We start from the raw sequence: 13,656 nt of genomic DNA, 5'->3' as shown, positions 1-13,656 counted from the left end.
ACCTTCATTTTCAATCTGCCTCTGGTGTATGAAACCCAGAGAGGACAAGAGGAGAAGTTACCCAGTTTCTAATTTCAATTTATCTTCTGTAGTATAATAAATATTATGGTAGCTAGCTACAAGCTGCTCGGTTTCTATGGGTAATTTCTCCACCTTGCCCCAATAGATGTGTGTAGAGTGAAGGTGCCCATACACTAGTAATATTTATACTCAGATCTGGCTGGTTGGAACAAAAACATGGCTATGGATGAGTGTCAGTTTGTCAGTTTTCCAGCATTTCCAAGCAAATGGTCAACTGTCATTTGCTCTCATCCATAACCATGTTTTTGTTCCAACCAGACAGATCTGCAGATAAATCTGCGTGTGTATGGCCACCTTTACAGTACCGCTCAGTCCCGCAAGGTGGCGCTTCATCCAGACAGCCCATGCCAGTCCGGCCACCTTGACGTAGTGCTGCAGTAACGCTGGGTTCCGCGCGGTGGCGCTGCCCCGTACAGCCTCAGCCGCCTGAGAGCGGCGCAGCACGGATGCAGCAGCGCTCCTTCTACCCCTGTCCCTGGCCGCCATTTTGCGCGCCGTCGCTGGGCTGCTGCGGGTAGCAAGGATTCGGAGAGCGGACAGCCGGAGCTCCATGTGCGAGCGCAGCGAAGGAACGAACCAACCCACACCGATCAGTGGGAACATGATGTCCACCGGGGAAGGTCCCTCCGAGCAAGTGAGTAGCGGGCGTGGGGGCGGGCGGGAGGCCGGGGTTGGGCCCGGGGCGGAGGCCGCAGTATGCCGGGGAGGGGGGAGGCCTCCTATGGGGTATTTCCAGTCATGGTGGTTGTATGAGGATATAGTACGGTGTGTGTGTAGGGGGGGGGGCTACATTTTATGAGGACCTGCTGTGGGCACCATAGACCTGTGAGGCTCGGCCCTGGCACCTGTAGTATACATGTCCTATACTGTGTGTGTGTGTGTGTGTGTGTGTGTGTGTGTTGGGGGGGGGGGCTGCATTGTGTGAGGACCTGCCGTGGGCACCATGGACCTGGGAGGCTAGGCCCTGGCACCTTGTATACATGTCCTAAACTGTATATGTAGTATACTGTGCCCCCCTGTGTGTGTAGGGGGGGGGGGGGGGCTGCATTGTGTGAGGACCTGCTGTGGACACCATGGACCTGGGAGGCTCGGCCCTGGCACCTAGTATACATGTCCTATACTGTGCCCCCTGTGTGTGTGTAGGGGGGGGGGGGGCTGCATTGTGTGAGGACCTGCTGTGGACACCATGGACCTGGGAGGCTCGGCCCTGGCACCTAGTATACATGTCCTATACTGTGCCCCCTGTGTGTGTGTGTAGGGGGGGGGGGGGGCTGCATTGTGTGAGGACCTGCTGTGGCACCATGGACCTGGGTGGCTCGGCCCTGGCACCTAGTATACATGTCCTATACTGTGTATGTAGTATACTCTGCCCCCCCTGTGGCCCAGTAATGGGTTTGGTGCCACTGGGTTTGGACCTGGCATTGCTGACGGTGCAATGCAGGTGATGTACTGGCTGTAGCCGGTTAGTGGGTGATAAAACCTTGTGACGTGATTTATGGGCACATGGAATGAATTAACAATGGGACTGGATAATGATTTCATTACACTAATATGTCCTACAGCAGTATTTTGGGTACGTCTGAATAAGTGTGCATTAAATGGGCACGTGTCAATACATCTGCCTACCAGAGAGGACAAATCCAGTTCCATGTTAGCGATGTTGCGTTATATAGTTGGACTGAACAATAGCCATTGTCTCTTTGTTGCTGCTACAGTACCGTTTAATAAACTGGATAAGGCCAGAGCTCCCCTGTGGTTTGCCTGCAAAGAAAGGTGATATGTCTCTGTGCATGGTGCAGCTTCCTCGTGTGTGGCTGAACTTGCAGCGTTTTTGCTGTGTAGCCTTTCCTATAGGTTTAATGTTTACATTTGTCCTATGACTGAATGCGTTTTTATGTTATTTCTACAAATGTTTGCTCAGTATGTTTGTATCAGTTTGTGAATGTTGAACAACCTGGTAGTCTGTGCATTATAATATAGGTATACGTACGTTGGGTTGACCACTGAAGGTCGGCACAACTAATGTTGACGCAATCATTAGGTCGACATGGATTTTTCACTGTTTTTTTATTGAGCTGACATGTGCCAACGGGTGGTATTTCATGTCCTACCAACCACTAGGGCGTGGAGGGAGAATAGAATAGTGAGGCACCACCCCGAAGCATAGCGAGCGCAGCGGTGCATTGAAATGATGACCATGTTGACATTCGGGACAAAAAAATTTAAACTCCATGTCGATCTTTTGACTGCCAACCTAATGCTTGTATTGACATTCCATCCATGACAACCTTCAGCATGTTGACCTATTTCAGGTGACCACCTAAGCTGTGTCCAGGGGCGTAACTATAGCACCGCAGCCCCCGCCACCACGGGGGGGCGCTGTGCATGTGGGGGCGCCGGGGGCTGCGGTGCTATAGTTAAACCCCCCCCCAATCCCCCGCAGACTGTCACTTACCTATCGCGCTGGTCCCGGCGGCTCCGTTCTTTTGCTGAGGACCACCACAAAATGGCCGCCCCCATATAGCACACAGTTCTCTGAAACTGTCTGCTGTATGGGGGTGGCCATTTTCTGGTGGTTCTCAGCAGAAGAACGGAGCCGCCGGGACCTGCGCGATAGGTAAGGCTGTGGGGGATTGAGGGGGGGTTTGCATGGGCGGCGGGGTAGGGGTGCTCGGCGGGGCGGCGACGGGGCCCCCCCCTAACGGCGGGGGGGCGCCCAAAACGTAGCTACGCCACTGGCTGTGTCGACCTTCAGTGTTTGAGCCCAATGCTTGTTGACCTTTGGTTGACCCACAGTATATACCCCACCAGTGGTTGTCTGGGTAGTGACTAGTCTTGCTGCTCTTTTAGTGGGCAGATAATGGAGTCGATGTTCTGTCTGTATGATTTATCTAACATTGGCAGGAACTGCCGTGAGTATATGTGAAGCACCTGCCTTGGCCTCCTGAAAGCTGGGAACAAGGGTAAATTACCCCAAAGCAACCTCTTTCATCATTGCAGTGATCCTAACTGATGATCTTTGTTGTGTAGTTGTTATACACCTTAATGTTTCTTAAAAAGCGTTGCTACTGAACTGTAACCCTGAAGTACCGCCAACGGGTCATGGATGTATTTAACCATGCACAGGTGAATGATGTATTTTTCTGCTGTCCGTAATTATTCCACCTGCTCTCAAAGGAAGAAATCCTCAAATCATGGCCCTGGGTGGAGTTATTAGTTTGGGTTTTTTGGCACCCACCAGTTATTGTGCATTATTGCTCACTCCCTCTCCAGGTACAAGCAGAATTTTTTTTAAAAAGATGAGGTTGGTTTTGCCTTCAGTTAAAAAAACAACCGGTTATGGTATAGTGGGTCCACAGTGACTTGGTTGACAATGACATGGTCAATGCTGAAAAGGTAGACACAAGATTTTTCACGCTTTTTTGGTGTCAATGTTGACATGGGCACCTTTATAAGTGTACCTTGCCCCCTGCTTTGGGCATAGTGCCTCACTGCGCTTGGCAATTCTATGCCCACTTTGATGGTAAAGTATGAACCAAGTTGGTCCAAACAAAAAACTAGAGTAACTTGCGTCAACCGTTTCCATGTCGAACATGTCAGTGGTGACCTGTCAATAACGACCTAGGGTATGTCGTCCTAAACATTGTTGACCCAAGGACTGGATACATAAAAAAACATAAGGTGGCGATTCAATTCCTTATTTAGGTGCATGCCACTAATTGGCACCCGATGGCAACAATTGAATTGTTCTGGCACTGACATCAGCCTCCTAAGGTGGCGAGTCCAAATGTGCAACGTTTTTCCTGTGTGGACTTTTTGTTTTAGTCAGATTTAGCCGCTTTGCCTCATAAACAGTAATGGGCGCTCGCTCAGAGCAGCATTCGAATTGTTATCATTGCCTCCGAGTAACTGACACTGACTTGTATTCATGAGGGTTGTGGGTTATATTATAATGATTTAGTTGAGCCCACAAAATTGTTGCCACTATTGTGTGGGGTGGATAAGTCCCCATTAGACATAAAGCTGGCCATACAGTACTGCGATGTGTCACAGCAGTTTGTGGCCATCCAACAACCATTGAGCTGCATGCGGTTCTATCACATGTAATGTATTACATGCGACCCCATTCCCCTGCCGCCAGGAGGGCTGTCAATGTTGACCTCTGTATCCCATCTGATGTGCATATGACCTCACATTGGATCGGACATCAAACACAAATGGGACCAGTGTATGGGAACTATAATGCACTGCTTTATTTCAAAGCTAAATCCTTGTGACCAACAGCCACTGACCAATTGTATTCCCTCCGTTACAAGACGTTAATGGTACCTCTGACTTAAAGGTATATTCACCAAAGCTTCTAAAATTGAAGAGGTGATGTTGCCCATAGCAACCAGTGTACCCATTAGTGTAAATGGCTCTCTTTCTGTTACCTGGCTTTGTTCATGTATCCCCTCGTCATGTCATACAGTACTGGTTTGTTTGCATTCAAAGACAGTGGGCGGTATTCAATGAGCCTGATTCGCCATGTTTTTATGGCGAATTTGTGCTGTTTGGCGAATTTTTGACTAAAACGGTGAATCACCCTATTCAATGACCACATGGCAAATACATTTCAAGGTTTTTTTCACCATGATTCACCGAGTAGCAATCGCTATCTTTTTATGGTGAAGTGGAATGTGAACTTTTAAAATAAAGTGTTTTGTTTTTTTACATTTGGTGTCAAAAAATCAGGAATTTTATTCTGAGGAGGGGCATGCTATTTTTATTCATTAGATATTAATATATTCACTGCACCCGATCGTGTTTAGTGAATATACGCTCCCCTGCTGGCACCCCTGGGGGGGCAGCCTGTGCTGCCTGGCACCCGGGGAGCCCACCTACCCCCCACAAAGTTCTGGGGCAGGCAGAGAGACTACCATCTCTCTGCCTGGCACCATCCTCAGGCTCCCTGCGGCAATCGCCGCAGGAGCTCATATTCGCCAGTCAGGGGCAGCGAGCCCCTGACACGTTGAATACCGGAGCCCGCCGGCTCCGGAACGTGGCGAATGTGCAGCGAATCCCAAAAAGGATTCGCTGCACCTCGCAGGTATTCTCATTGAATACCGCTTAAAGGCTCTCTTTTATCATGAAGTATTGAATTGTGATGAGTTATATAATGCTGTATTAATGTATTTCCAGTCAGTGTTCTGGGGTTAGCCTTTTTGCCAAACAATTTAGGAAGATCGCTACTTTTTAGTTTGGGCCCCGCGTCAGTTTTTGTCATTTGCTAAATGCTGGGAGCTTTATATGGAGGAGTAAATAAGCTGCACGTGCTGTGAAGTATATTAAGAGTTCGAGTTATCGTTCCCCCCCCCCCCCCCCCCCCTTTACATTTATGATATCTGCGTGTCTGGTGCACAATAGTTTTGGAGGTAGTGCAATGTTCGGTGGCCAAATTTGACAGAAGGACGTCTAAATTTTACATACGGGGATCAAATGGACATTGGACCTTAATCAGATCTGATTGCAGTACAAATTTGTTCTCAAAATGGGCAAAACCATGTGTGCTGCAGGTGGGGCAGATGTAACATGTGCAGAGAGAGTTAGATTTGGGTGGGGTGTGTTGAAACTGAAATCTAAATTGCAGTGTAATAATAATGCAGCCAGTATTTACCCTGCACAGAAACAAAATAACTCACCCAAATATAATGGTGTGTACACACAGGCCGATATGGCTTCTCATGTTGCCGATATAGTGAACATCGGAAGCCATATCGCATGCTGATTGTGTGTGTTTTTTTTTTTAGGGCTTAAGAGCCCGATGCGTGCTCCCGTGTGAGCGCATATCGGCAGCCAGATAGAGGGCAGGCAAGACTATATAGTGCGGATCTGCACTATATAGAGTCTCTCTGAAGCATGCCATGCTATGCGAGTGCCGATACGATCTGATCATATTGGGACTCTCATAGCACAGCATATCTGCTGTGTGTACACACCATAACTCTCTCTATAGATGTTACATCTGCCCCACCTGCAGTGCACATGGTTTTGGCCAATTTGAGAACAAATTTGTGCTGCAATCAGATCTGAATAAGGGCTATTGTATTTATGTAATGCGGGGGGTGGTATTCTGTTTTGGACACTATTAAATAGTGTTGGGCAACCATTAATCATCACCTACTAATTAGTGATGTGTTCTAAAAATCCCCCCCAGTACTATAGACAGGTTTCGTTGCTTTTATGCATCTAAACCTGGGTGTATTTGTGTGTGACATGCACATAAACTATTGGGCGCTCAGTTACCTGCTTTTGCCTGGACAAACAAATGTTTAGTGTAAGAAGTTTTATATTTCTTTATAATACAGAATCTATGATTGCATTATAAAGGTGAGGCAGTGATTCAGGCTCATTAATTCCAAGAATTATTCATCTTACCCTCAGAGGATCCCGTTTTCAGGGAGTTCCCAAATAAATGCAGACGTCCCCAAGCAGTTTAAGAAAGGGCCCGTGACGTCCGCGTCGGCCTTGATCAGCCTGTCTCTGTCGCAGAGATGTGAAAGGGTCAGACTTCCATTTGCTTAGACTGGAAAAAGCATCTAATGGTTCAGGAATTGCGGATGGATTTGTGACTGGGTCGGCATTAGCGATCTGTTTGCTGGCAGATTTGCACAGGACATGTTTTCTTTCTGTCTGGACGGTGGCTATCTACTAAGTGATTGGCTACTTTGCAGATGAGCCATACAACATATGAGCCCTATTGTGCATGGTTATCAGTAGCGGTTTCAGACTGTGCTGCATTGCATTAACCTGTTGCACATGTTTGTGTATTTATATATATGTTTTTGTTTCGTCTATATGTTTGTCTAGCATATTTTAAAGAGTTTACATTAAAATCTACATTTTAATATTTGTAGCATTTTCACTAACAGGACTCGGAGACAGCCCCGTCCATAGGGACTGTAGCTCTGTTTTCCTGAACCTTGTTATCTAGTATCTTTTAATCGGTTACTTTTCTCATTTCTGGACCACACATAGGCAAGTGGTCTGTGGGTTTTTCCCTATTTCTAGATATGTGATAATCTTATCTCTGTTAAAATCTCAATAATCCAAGAGTGCCCCAACAAAGAGAGAGTCTTTTTTTCTTCTTTTTCCAGTAACCCATTTACTCTCCAGGGCGCACCTCCACCCGAATAATTGTTAAAAATTAGGGAGACTAACTATCCCCTTTAATTTATCGACTGTGGATCTTCTTATCTCCTTTCATTAATAAATAAATTGTTATCTCTTGTGCACCGGTCACCATCCCCTTCCCCTTTCCCCCTTAAGTATACAGATCAGCCATCATGTCTGAATCAGGCCCATAGTGCACAGTGCAGTTTTGCATAAGATATCGTCGGTGGCCGCATACAGGTATATGCTACTGTTGACGATATCCTCAGTTTGAGTTGCATGCATGGCCAATGGCGTATGTTGCTGACCATGCGAGGGAGTGCGCACTGTTAGCGACATAGTGCGTACACTAAATGAATAACAAATGTTACAGTTCAAATTGGTAGAAATAGTTAAACATTGTCATCTAGTGCAGTGGTTCTCAACATAGGTCCTCAAGGACCCCCAACAGTTTGTTTTCCAGGGCACCAGACCGGTGCACTCATTACTCACTGACACATTTTAAAAGATCCACAGGTGGGGCCAATTACTTCACTTGTGATTCTCTGTGGAGACCTGGAAAAGGTGAACTGTTGGTGGTTCCTGAGGACCAAGGTTGAGAACCACTGTTCTAGAGTGTACAGGAGCAGTGATAAATCACATACAAATCATGTGATATTAGCCAATTTCTTTGTGTGTGTTTGTTCTGGCCTCTAGGTAAATAAGTAAATTTTGCACAAATGTCTCCCCTTATGTATACTGTGATGTGGTGTTCTGGGGCATGAGTTGTTTGCCATATATTACAAGACTCTTAATCCATTCCAAAAGTTTTAAATGTTTTGCATGTATTCTGATATTGGTGAGATTCCACTTCCCCACATCCTTGTGTTGTGCTGTTGTTCTGCTGACATCAAGAGGGAAGGAACATTTGTGATGTCGGCACAGATTGCACACTAGAGGATATCGCGGTGATGCCTGCTGGCATAATGCACCAGATTAAAGGCGCCATTGTTTCGTGAGCAGCAGTGACTGATCGCTTTTGCTGAAAGTCATTTAAATTGTGATCTGTTGGTTTTTAATGACACTGTAAGAAGAGTTCGAGGCCGTTGTGAGCCGAGGGCCCTGTAGCTATTCAATGGGGTCGACTAAATTCAGCACTGGGTGGGGACTCCGGAGCTATTCATATCAGCGTGATATTATGTCACAGTACCGGTACTTGCGGGTGTTTTAATCCTCATAACCAGCATTCTCCAACATAAGAGACCTGCTGCAATGCTGTTTGTGCCATGTTGGGTACAAAACAGCAACCCAACCTATTTTTATCGGTTTTCTACTTGGACCACAGTTTGTGAGCAGAAATAAATTTGTTGGACTTAACAGCGCACTAATTTGAATTGACCCCAATGTTAGTCCATCGTTTCTGCGGACAGTTGGCACAAGGGTGACAATCCTATTCAAAATGATGTGAATAGCGCAGGGAGGGTGTGAGCAGAATCTAACAAAACTAGGGTGGCAATTCTGTTTGGTTCCCTAGTGCAGTGCAGGCAGCATTGCTATGGGGCACTTAAGTCGGAAAGTGTGCAGTACGCGCGACTCAACAACCGCGAGTGCCGGCATTCTCTCATTTAACAGCGCACTGATTATACTAGTGCTGGGAGCTCCCTCGTAACGCTTTTCACATAATTTTGAATGGCATCAACCCCTATGTGTCTGCTTATACTGTCTGTGAACCAAGAAAATGATTGTTACTGTACTCGGAAGGGATGCGGTCATTTGGTCTACTGCATTATGGTAGAAAGTCATTAGGTCGACATGCTAAAAGGTCGACATGCTAAAAGGTCGACATGACTCTAGGTCGACATGGGAAAAGGTCGACATGATTCTAGTTCGAAAGGTCATTAGTTCGACAGGTCATTAGTTCGACAAGGTCATTAGTTCGACATTGTCTATGTCGACATTCACAAGGTCGACATGGAGTTTTTCACTGTTTTTTGAGCCAACATGTGCCGACAGGCGGTATTTCATGCCCTACCATCCACTAGGGCGTGGTGGGAGAATAAAATAGTGTGCCGAGCGTAGCGAGGCACCGTGCCCGACGCATAGCGAGCGCAGCGAGCGATGCGAGGGGATGCAGTGCACTTTAAACTGTGTCCATGTCGACTGTGTTGACATTCAGGTAAAAAAACAGTGAAAAACCCCATGTCGACCTTGTGAATGTCGACATAGACAATGTCGAACTAATGACCTTGTCGAACTAATGACCTGTCGAACTAATGACCTTTCGACCTAGAATCATGTCGACCTTTTCCCATGTCGACCTAGAATCATGTCGACCTTTTAGCATGTCGACCTAATGGATTCGACCTAATGACTTTCTACCATAATGCAATAGACCAAATGATCCCAACCCACTCGGAACATGCAGGCTGCCTCCTTTAATGCAAGGTGGCTGGATGGTGGCCGAAGTGTCTAATGGACCTGCAATGAAGATGTGCAGGTCTGTGTCGATTTCTTAACATCATGGCGGTCTTTGTCGGTGTAATGGTGATAGAATGTGCTATTGATACACTTGTATCTATGACAATGGCTCTTGTGACTGAACTTGAGTACTAGGGGATTACGAGGCATTAATGTTGCCCTTCTCGGCTTTTTTTTTTTTTTTAAAGGGCAAAATGCACCCTAACCACCACCCTGCTAGGACAGCATGCCCATCTGTCCCAGCTGCCGCACCAGTGCACTCGGGGGATGCCTGGCACTGCCGTATGCCCGCCCCCAATGTATGCCTTCCTATTGTAAACTCTATATTGCGCTACCTACAAAATGTCCTGTAACATGTACACAGTAGTTGGCAGTAATGTGCCACCATCATACCTCCGTGTTCAGCTGCGCACGTATACACCAGTTCTGGCAGGCTGGGCATGAATATGGGATGGGAAGGACTGGCCTTGGTGCCCCATCCCAGTCACATGACAGCTAAGCTACTAATTGAATTCCCACTTTCTGGTGTCTGGTTTTGCACTAAAGAGATGTTGACCTGCATGTTACTGGGGAACAATATATAATAGAGGCCAATTAGTGGCTTAGCCATGATGTGTAAAGGTGCCCACACACTAGAACGATTTTTGGGCCGATTGGCCGATTTTCGATAAATCGGCCGATATATCGGTCGATATTTACCGATAATCGGTCGAAAATCGGCCGATGCGCGCTCCCGTGGATCTTTTGCTAAATCTTCTGATCTTACGTGCTGCACAAAAGATCAGAAGATTTAACAAAAGATCCATAGGAACGCACATGGGATCTTAAGAAAAATCTTTGGTAAAGATGTGCGCTTGCCTGAAATCTTTTGTCCAGATCGGACAAAAGATTTGAAGGCTAATTTATGCGCACATCTTAAGATCGCAGATCTTTCTAGTGTGTGGGCACCTTTACAGGGGTAGTTATTTGCACAACACACTGTGGTGCACAGGAAATTGGTGATGTCGTACCTATTGTACTAGGCGGCATGTGGCCATGACTGAGTTGACCGTGTAAGCAATGTGTTCTGATCTTGCAGGGAGGGTGCATATGATGCTCTGGCTGCCCAGCAGACTTGCATTGTATCAGTGGCGTAACTTTAGCACCGCAGCCCCCCGCGGTCGCGGGGGGGCGCTGTGCATGTGGGGGCGCCGGGGGGCTGCATCCCGGCTCCCCTCCTGGCTTCAATCAATTCTATGGAAACGGACCACGATAAAATGGACGCCCCTTAAAGCAGACAGTTCTCTGAAACTCTCTGCGGTATGGGGGCGGCCATTTTATCGTGGTCCGTCTGCATAGAATTAATTGAAGCCAGGAGGGGAGCCAGGACGCGCAGACAGGTAAGCCTGCAGTGATGGGGGGGCCCATTAACGGCGGGGGCCCAAACCAAGCTACGCCACTGCACTGTATGGAGGAAGCGTTTCATGGAAGCAAGAAGCTGCCTGTAGCTTTACCTGATTGTTTTTGGACTGACTTCGTACATACAGCCAGAGTACTGATAGCTGCAATATATATCTTAGTTGTGTTGAATGCTCGCAGGCTCAGTAATGCAACTGACCCCCTGCATGCGCCGTTTCCACCTCGCTAGGTTTTTGTAGCGACGAGGAAACGGTGTGTTCTGCCGCTGAAACAGCGAGGCTCACAGCTAAATGCAGCGGGCTCCCCACATTAGCCGCGAGCCTCACTATTTGGGGGATGTCCTCTGACAGGGAGGATTCCTCAAGAACGTACAATAGGGTGAGCAGCCGGCGTGGGGGTTGTTTTCTGCAATCCCCGCCATTTAACCCCCTTGCCGGCCGCATTGAATACAGCCCATAGTGTGTACCTGTTTACTTCTAGTTCAGATGCTTGTGATTGCTGCTAGCTTGCTGCTTCAACATCTCCCCGTTCACATCCCCCCTGTAGCTATAGTTACCAGAGACTTATCACACCAAGTGATCGTGTGTAATATAGTGTTAATGTCATAATTAGTATATACTACACACTGAAGTTGTCCTTATTTTGGCTGCTGAACAGCAGGGAACTTCCTGTGACAATGCATCTGGCACGTAAGGAGACGCCATGCTGAAGCAGCCTACCCCCTGCTGCCCCCACCTGCAGGCTATATTGTATAGTGGCTTTTAAAATCTGTGTTTTAGCCCTCCCTGCTGGTGAATAAATGGCAGCTATTCAGTGTGGGGAGAGTTTGTGGTCTGACCTGCATCCCTGTAAGTGCTGGGCATGGCCGCAACAGTGACTAAATAAGAACAAGACCATGCCCCCTTTTTGGCAGGTGCGCATAAGTGCCCTGCTTCACCAACTGCCCCCTGCCACAGTTTATCCAAGAGTGAACACAGTAGATAATAGCATTAAATGTTCATTGGCACAGAAAGGTTATAAAGTGTAATGGCCAATTTACATTTTGTAATATGTTTAAAAATTAATGAGTGCTTCCTGTGTGCCTTGTGTAGTCACTGCACTCAGAACCTGGTCCAGTAATGAGATTGTGCCCACATAGACGGCTGCAGTTCAGATTTATGCTCATCCTCTATGATGCAGTGTGTGTGTGTGTGTCTGTACCCACACACACACGTACTGTAGTAACATTTCAATGCAAGCTCTGTTAATGTTTTAATACGCCGCCCCTCTTCTTAACAATAGCTGCTATTGTTTATAGTTCTCTGCTGAAGCTTTATTGACAGCGTAGCATCATCCTCCATGACAACGCTTCTGAATTTGTCCTAAAGGTGCCCATACGCTACTGTAATGTATCGCAGCAGTGTATGTGCTGTCCGGGACCTCCTCAGGTGACAGTCCTTTCACAGGAGGGGGGGCTGAGTGAGTTCAGATGGGCAGCAGGTACGACCTACGGCTCAGGCCCAAATCGGACAAGTGTACGGGCAGCTTTAGGGCAGGGACTGGACACTTATGTTCCCCTTTTTGCTGCTCTATAATATTAGCCTCTTTGTGTGTATAATTATGCATTTAACCACCCAATATATTTTTATAATATATATTTTTTTCTTTCTTTCGTTTTTTTTCTTTTCTTTTTTCTTTGTTTTGTTATTTGCTTCACGAAGGCGGCTGAATATGTTCCAGAGAAGGTGAAGAAAGCAGAGAAGAAGTTGGAAGACAACTCGTACGACCTTGACGCTTGGAGCATTCTCATTCGCGAAGCACAGGTTTAGTGACATAGGATTACATTACATTCTCTCAGTCCCGCTAGCGGCTTTATAATCTAAACTGTCTCTGTAAATCCGTAATATTGTGAATGCTGTTTATCCAAATTCTAGAATCAGCCTATAGACAAAGCGCGGAAGACCTATGAACGGCTTGTGGTCCAATTTCCAAGTTCTGGCAGGTTCTGGAAACTTTACATTGAAGCAGAGGTTAATATTTTTTTTTCTATTTTATTTCTGGGTATTATCACACTAGCACATATGGCAAAAGGGTTATTTCAGTGGGGACGACACAAAACGGGACCAATAGTTCAGGGTTAATAACTGTCAATCAGGGTTAAAGACATAAGCGAGTTCTCTAAAGTGTTACCGTACTGATGATTGTTGCATAGCGCTACTGCAACAACATTAAAACATTTGAATGGTATGGAGTGCTTTTAGACTTTTATTTATTTGTCGTGTCAATTTATTGCCTCCTGTGTCATTTATTTAGATCTTATGTTATTATTGCAAACTAATTTGAATGGTATCCTGAATACGGTCGCCTTGCTCTCAGAATAAAACATTGTTATTAATGCTCCATATGGGTAATCTAACATACTTTACATTCCTATTCTGATGTCGTGATTACACGTATTGCATGAATGTGCTTTAAATGTCATGAATAACCCAATGATCCTCTTGCAGCAATTGTTTTAGCGATATTAATCCCATAAAACAGTGGAAATCTGAAAACATTTAAATAAAAAATGTTGTGTAAAGCACAGAT

The 13,656-nt window shown here is 46.3% G+C and overlaps 1 protein-coding gene across 1 annotated transcript in view; it reads left to right on the top strand.

The window, feature by feature from the left end:
* Window positions 1–505: 505 nt before the first annotated feature.
* CSTF3 (cleavage stimulation factor subunit 3) overlaps window positions 506–13,656 on the top strand; it is a 66,806-nt gene continuing 53,655 nt past the window's right edge. The window contains exons 1-3 of the mRNA XM_083164310.1: window positions 506–715; window positions 12,789–12,890; window positions 13,002–13,097. Coding sequence (XP_083020436.1) covers window positions 632–715; window positions 12,789–12,890; window positions 13,002–13,097 — 282 coding nt within the window. The 5' untranslated portion in view covers window positions 506–631. The remainder of the gene's footprint in view (window positions 716–12,788; window positions 12,891–13,001; window positions 13,098–13,656) is intronic.

The sequence above is a fragment of the Crinia signifera genome, chromosome 11 (genome assembly GCF_055691185.1).
Source record: "Crinia signifera chromosome 11, ASM5569118v1, whole genome shotgun sequence".
Lineage (NCBI taxonomy): Eukaryota > Metazoa > Chordata > Amphibia > Anura > Myobatrachidae > Crinia > Crinia signifera.
This window is presented reverse-complemented; position numbering and strand designations above follow the sequence as displayed.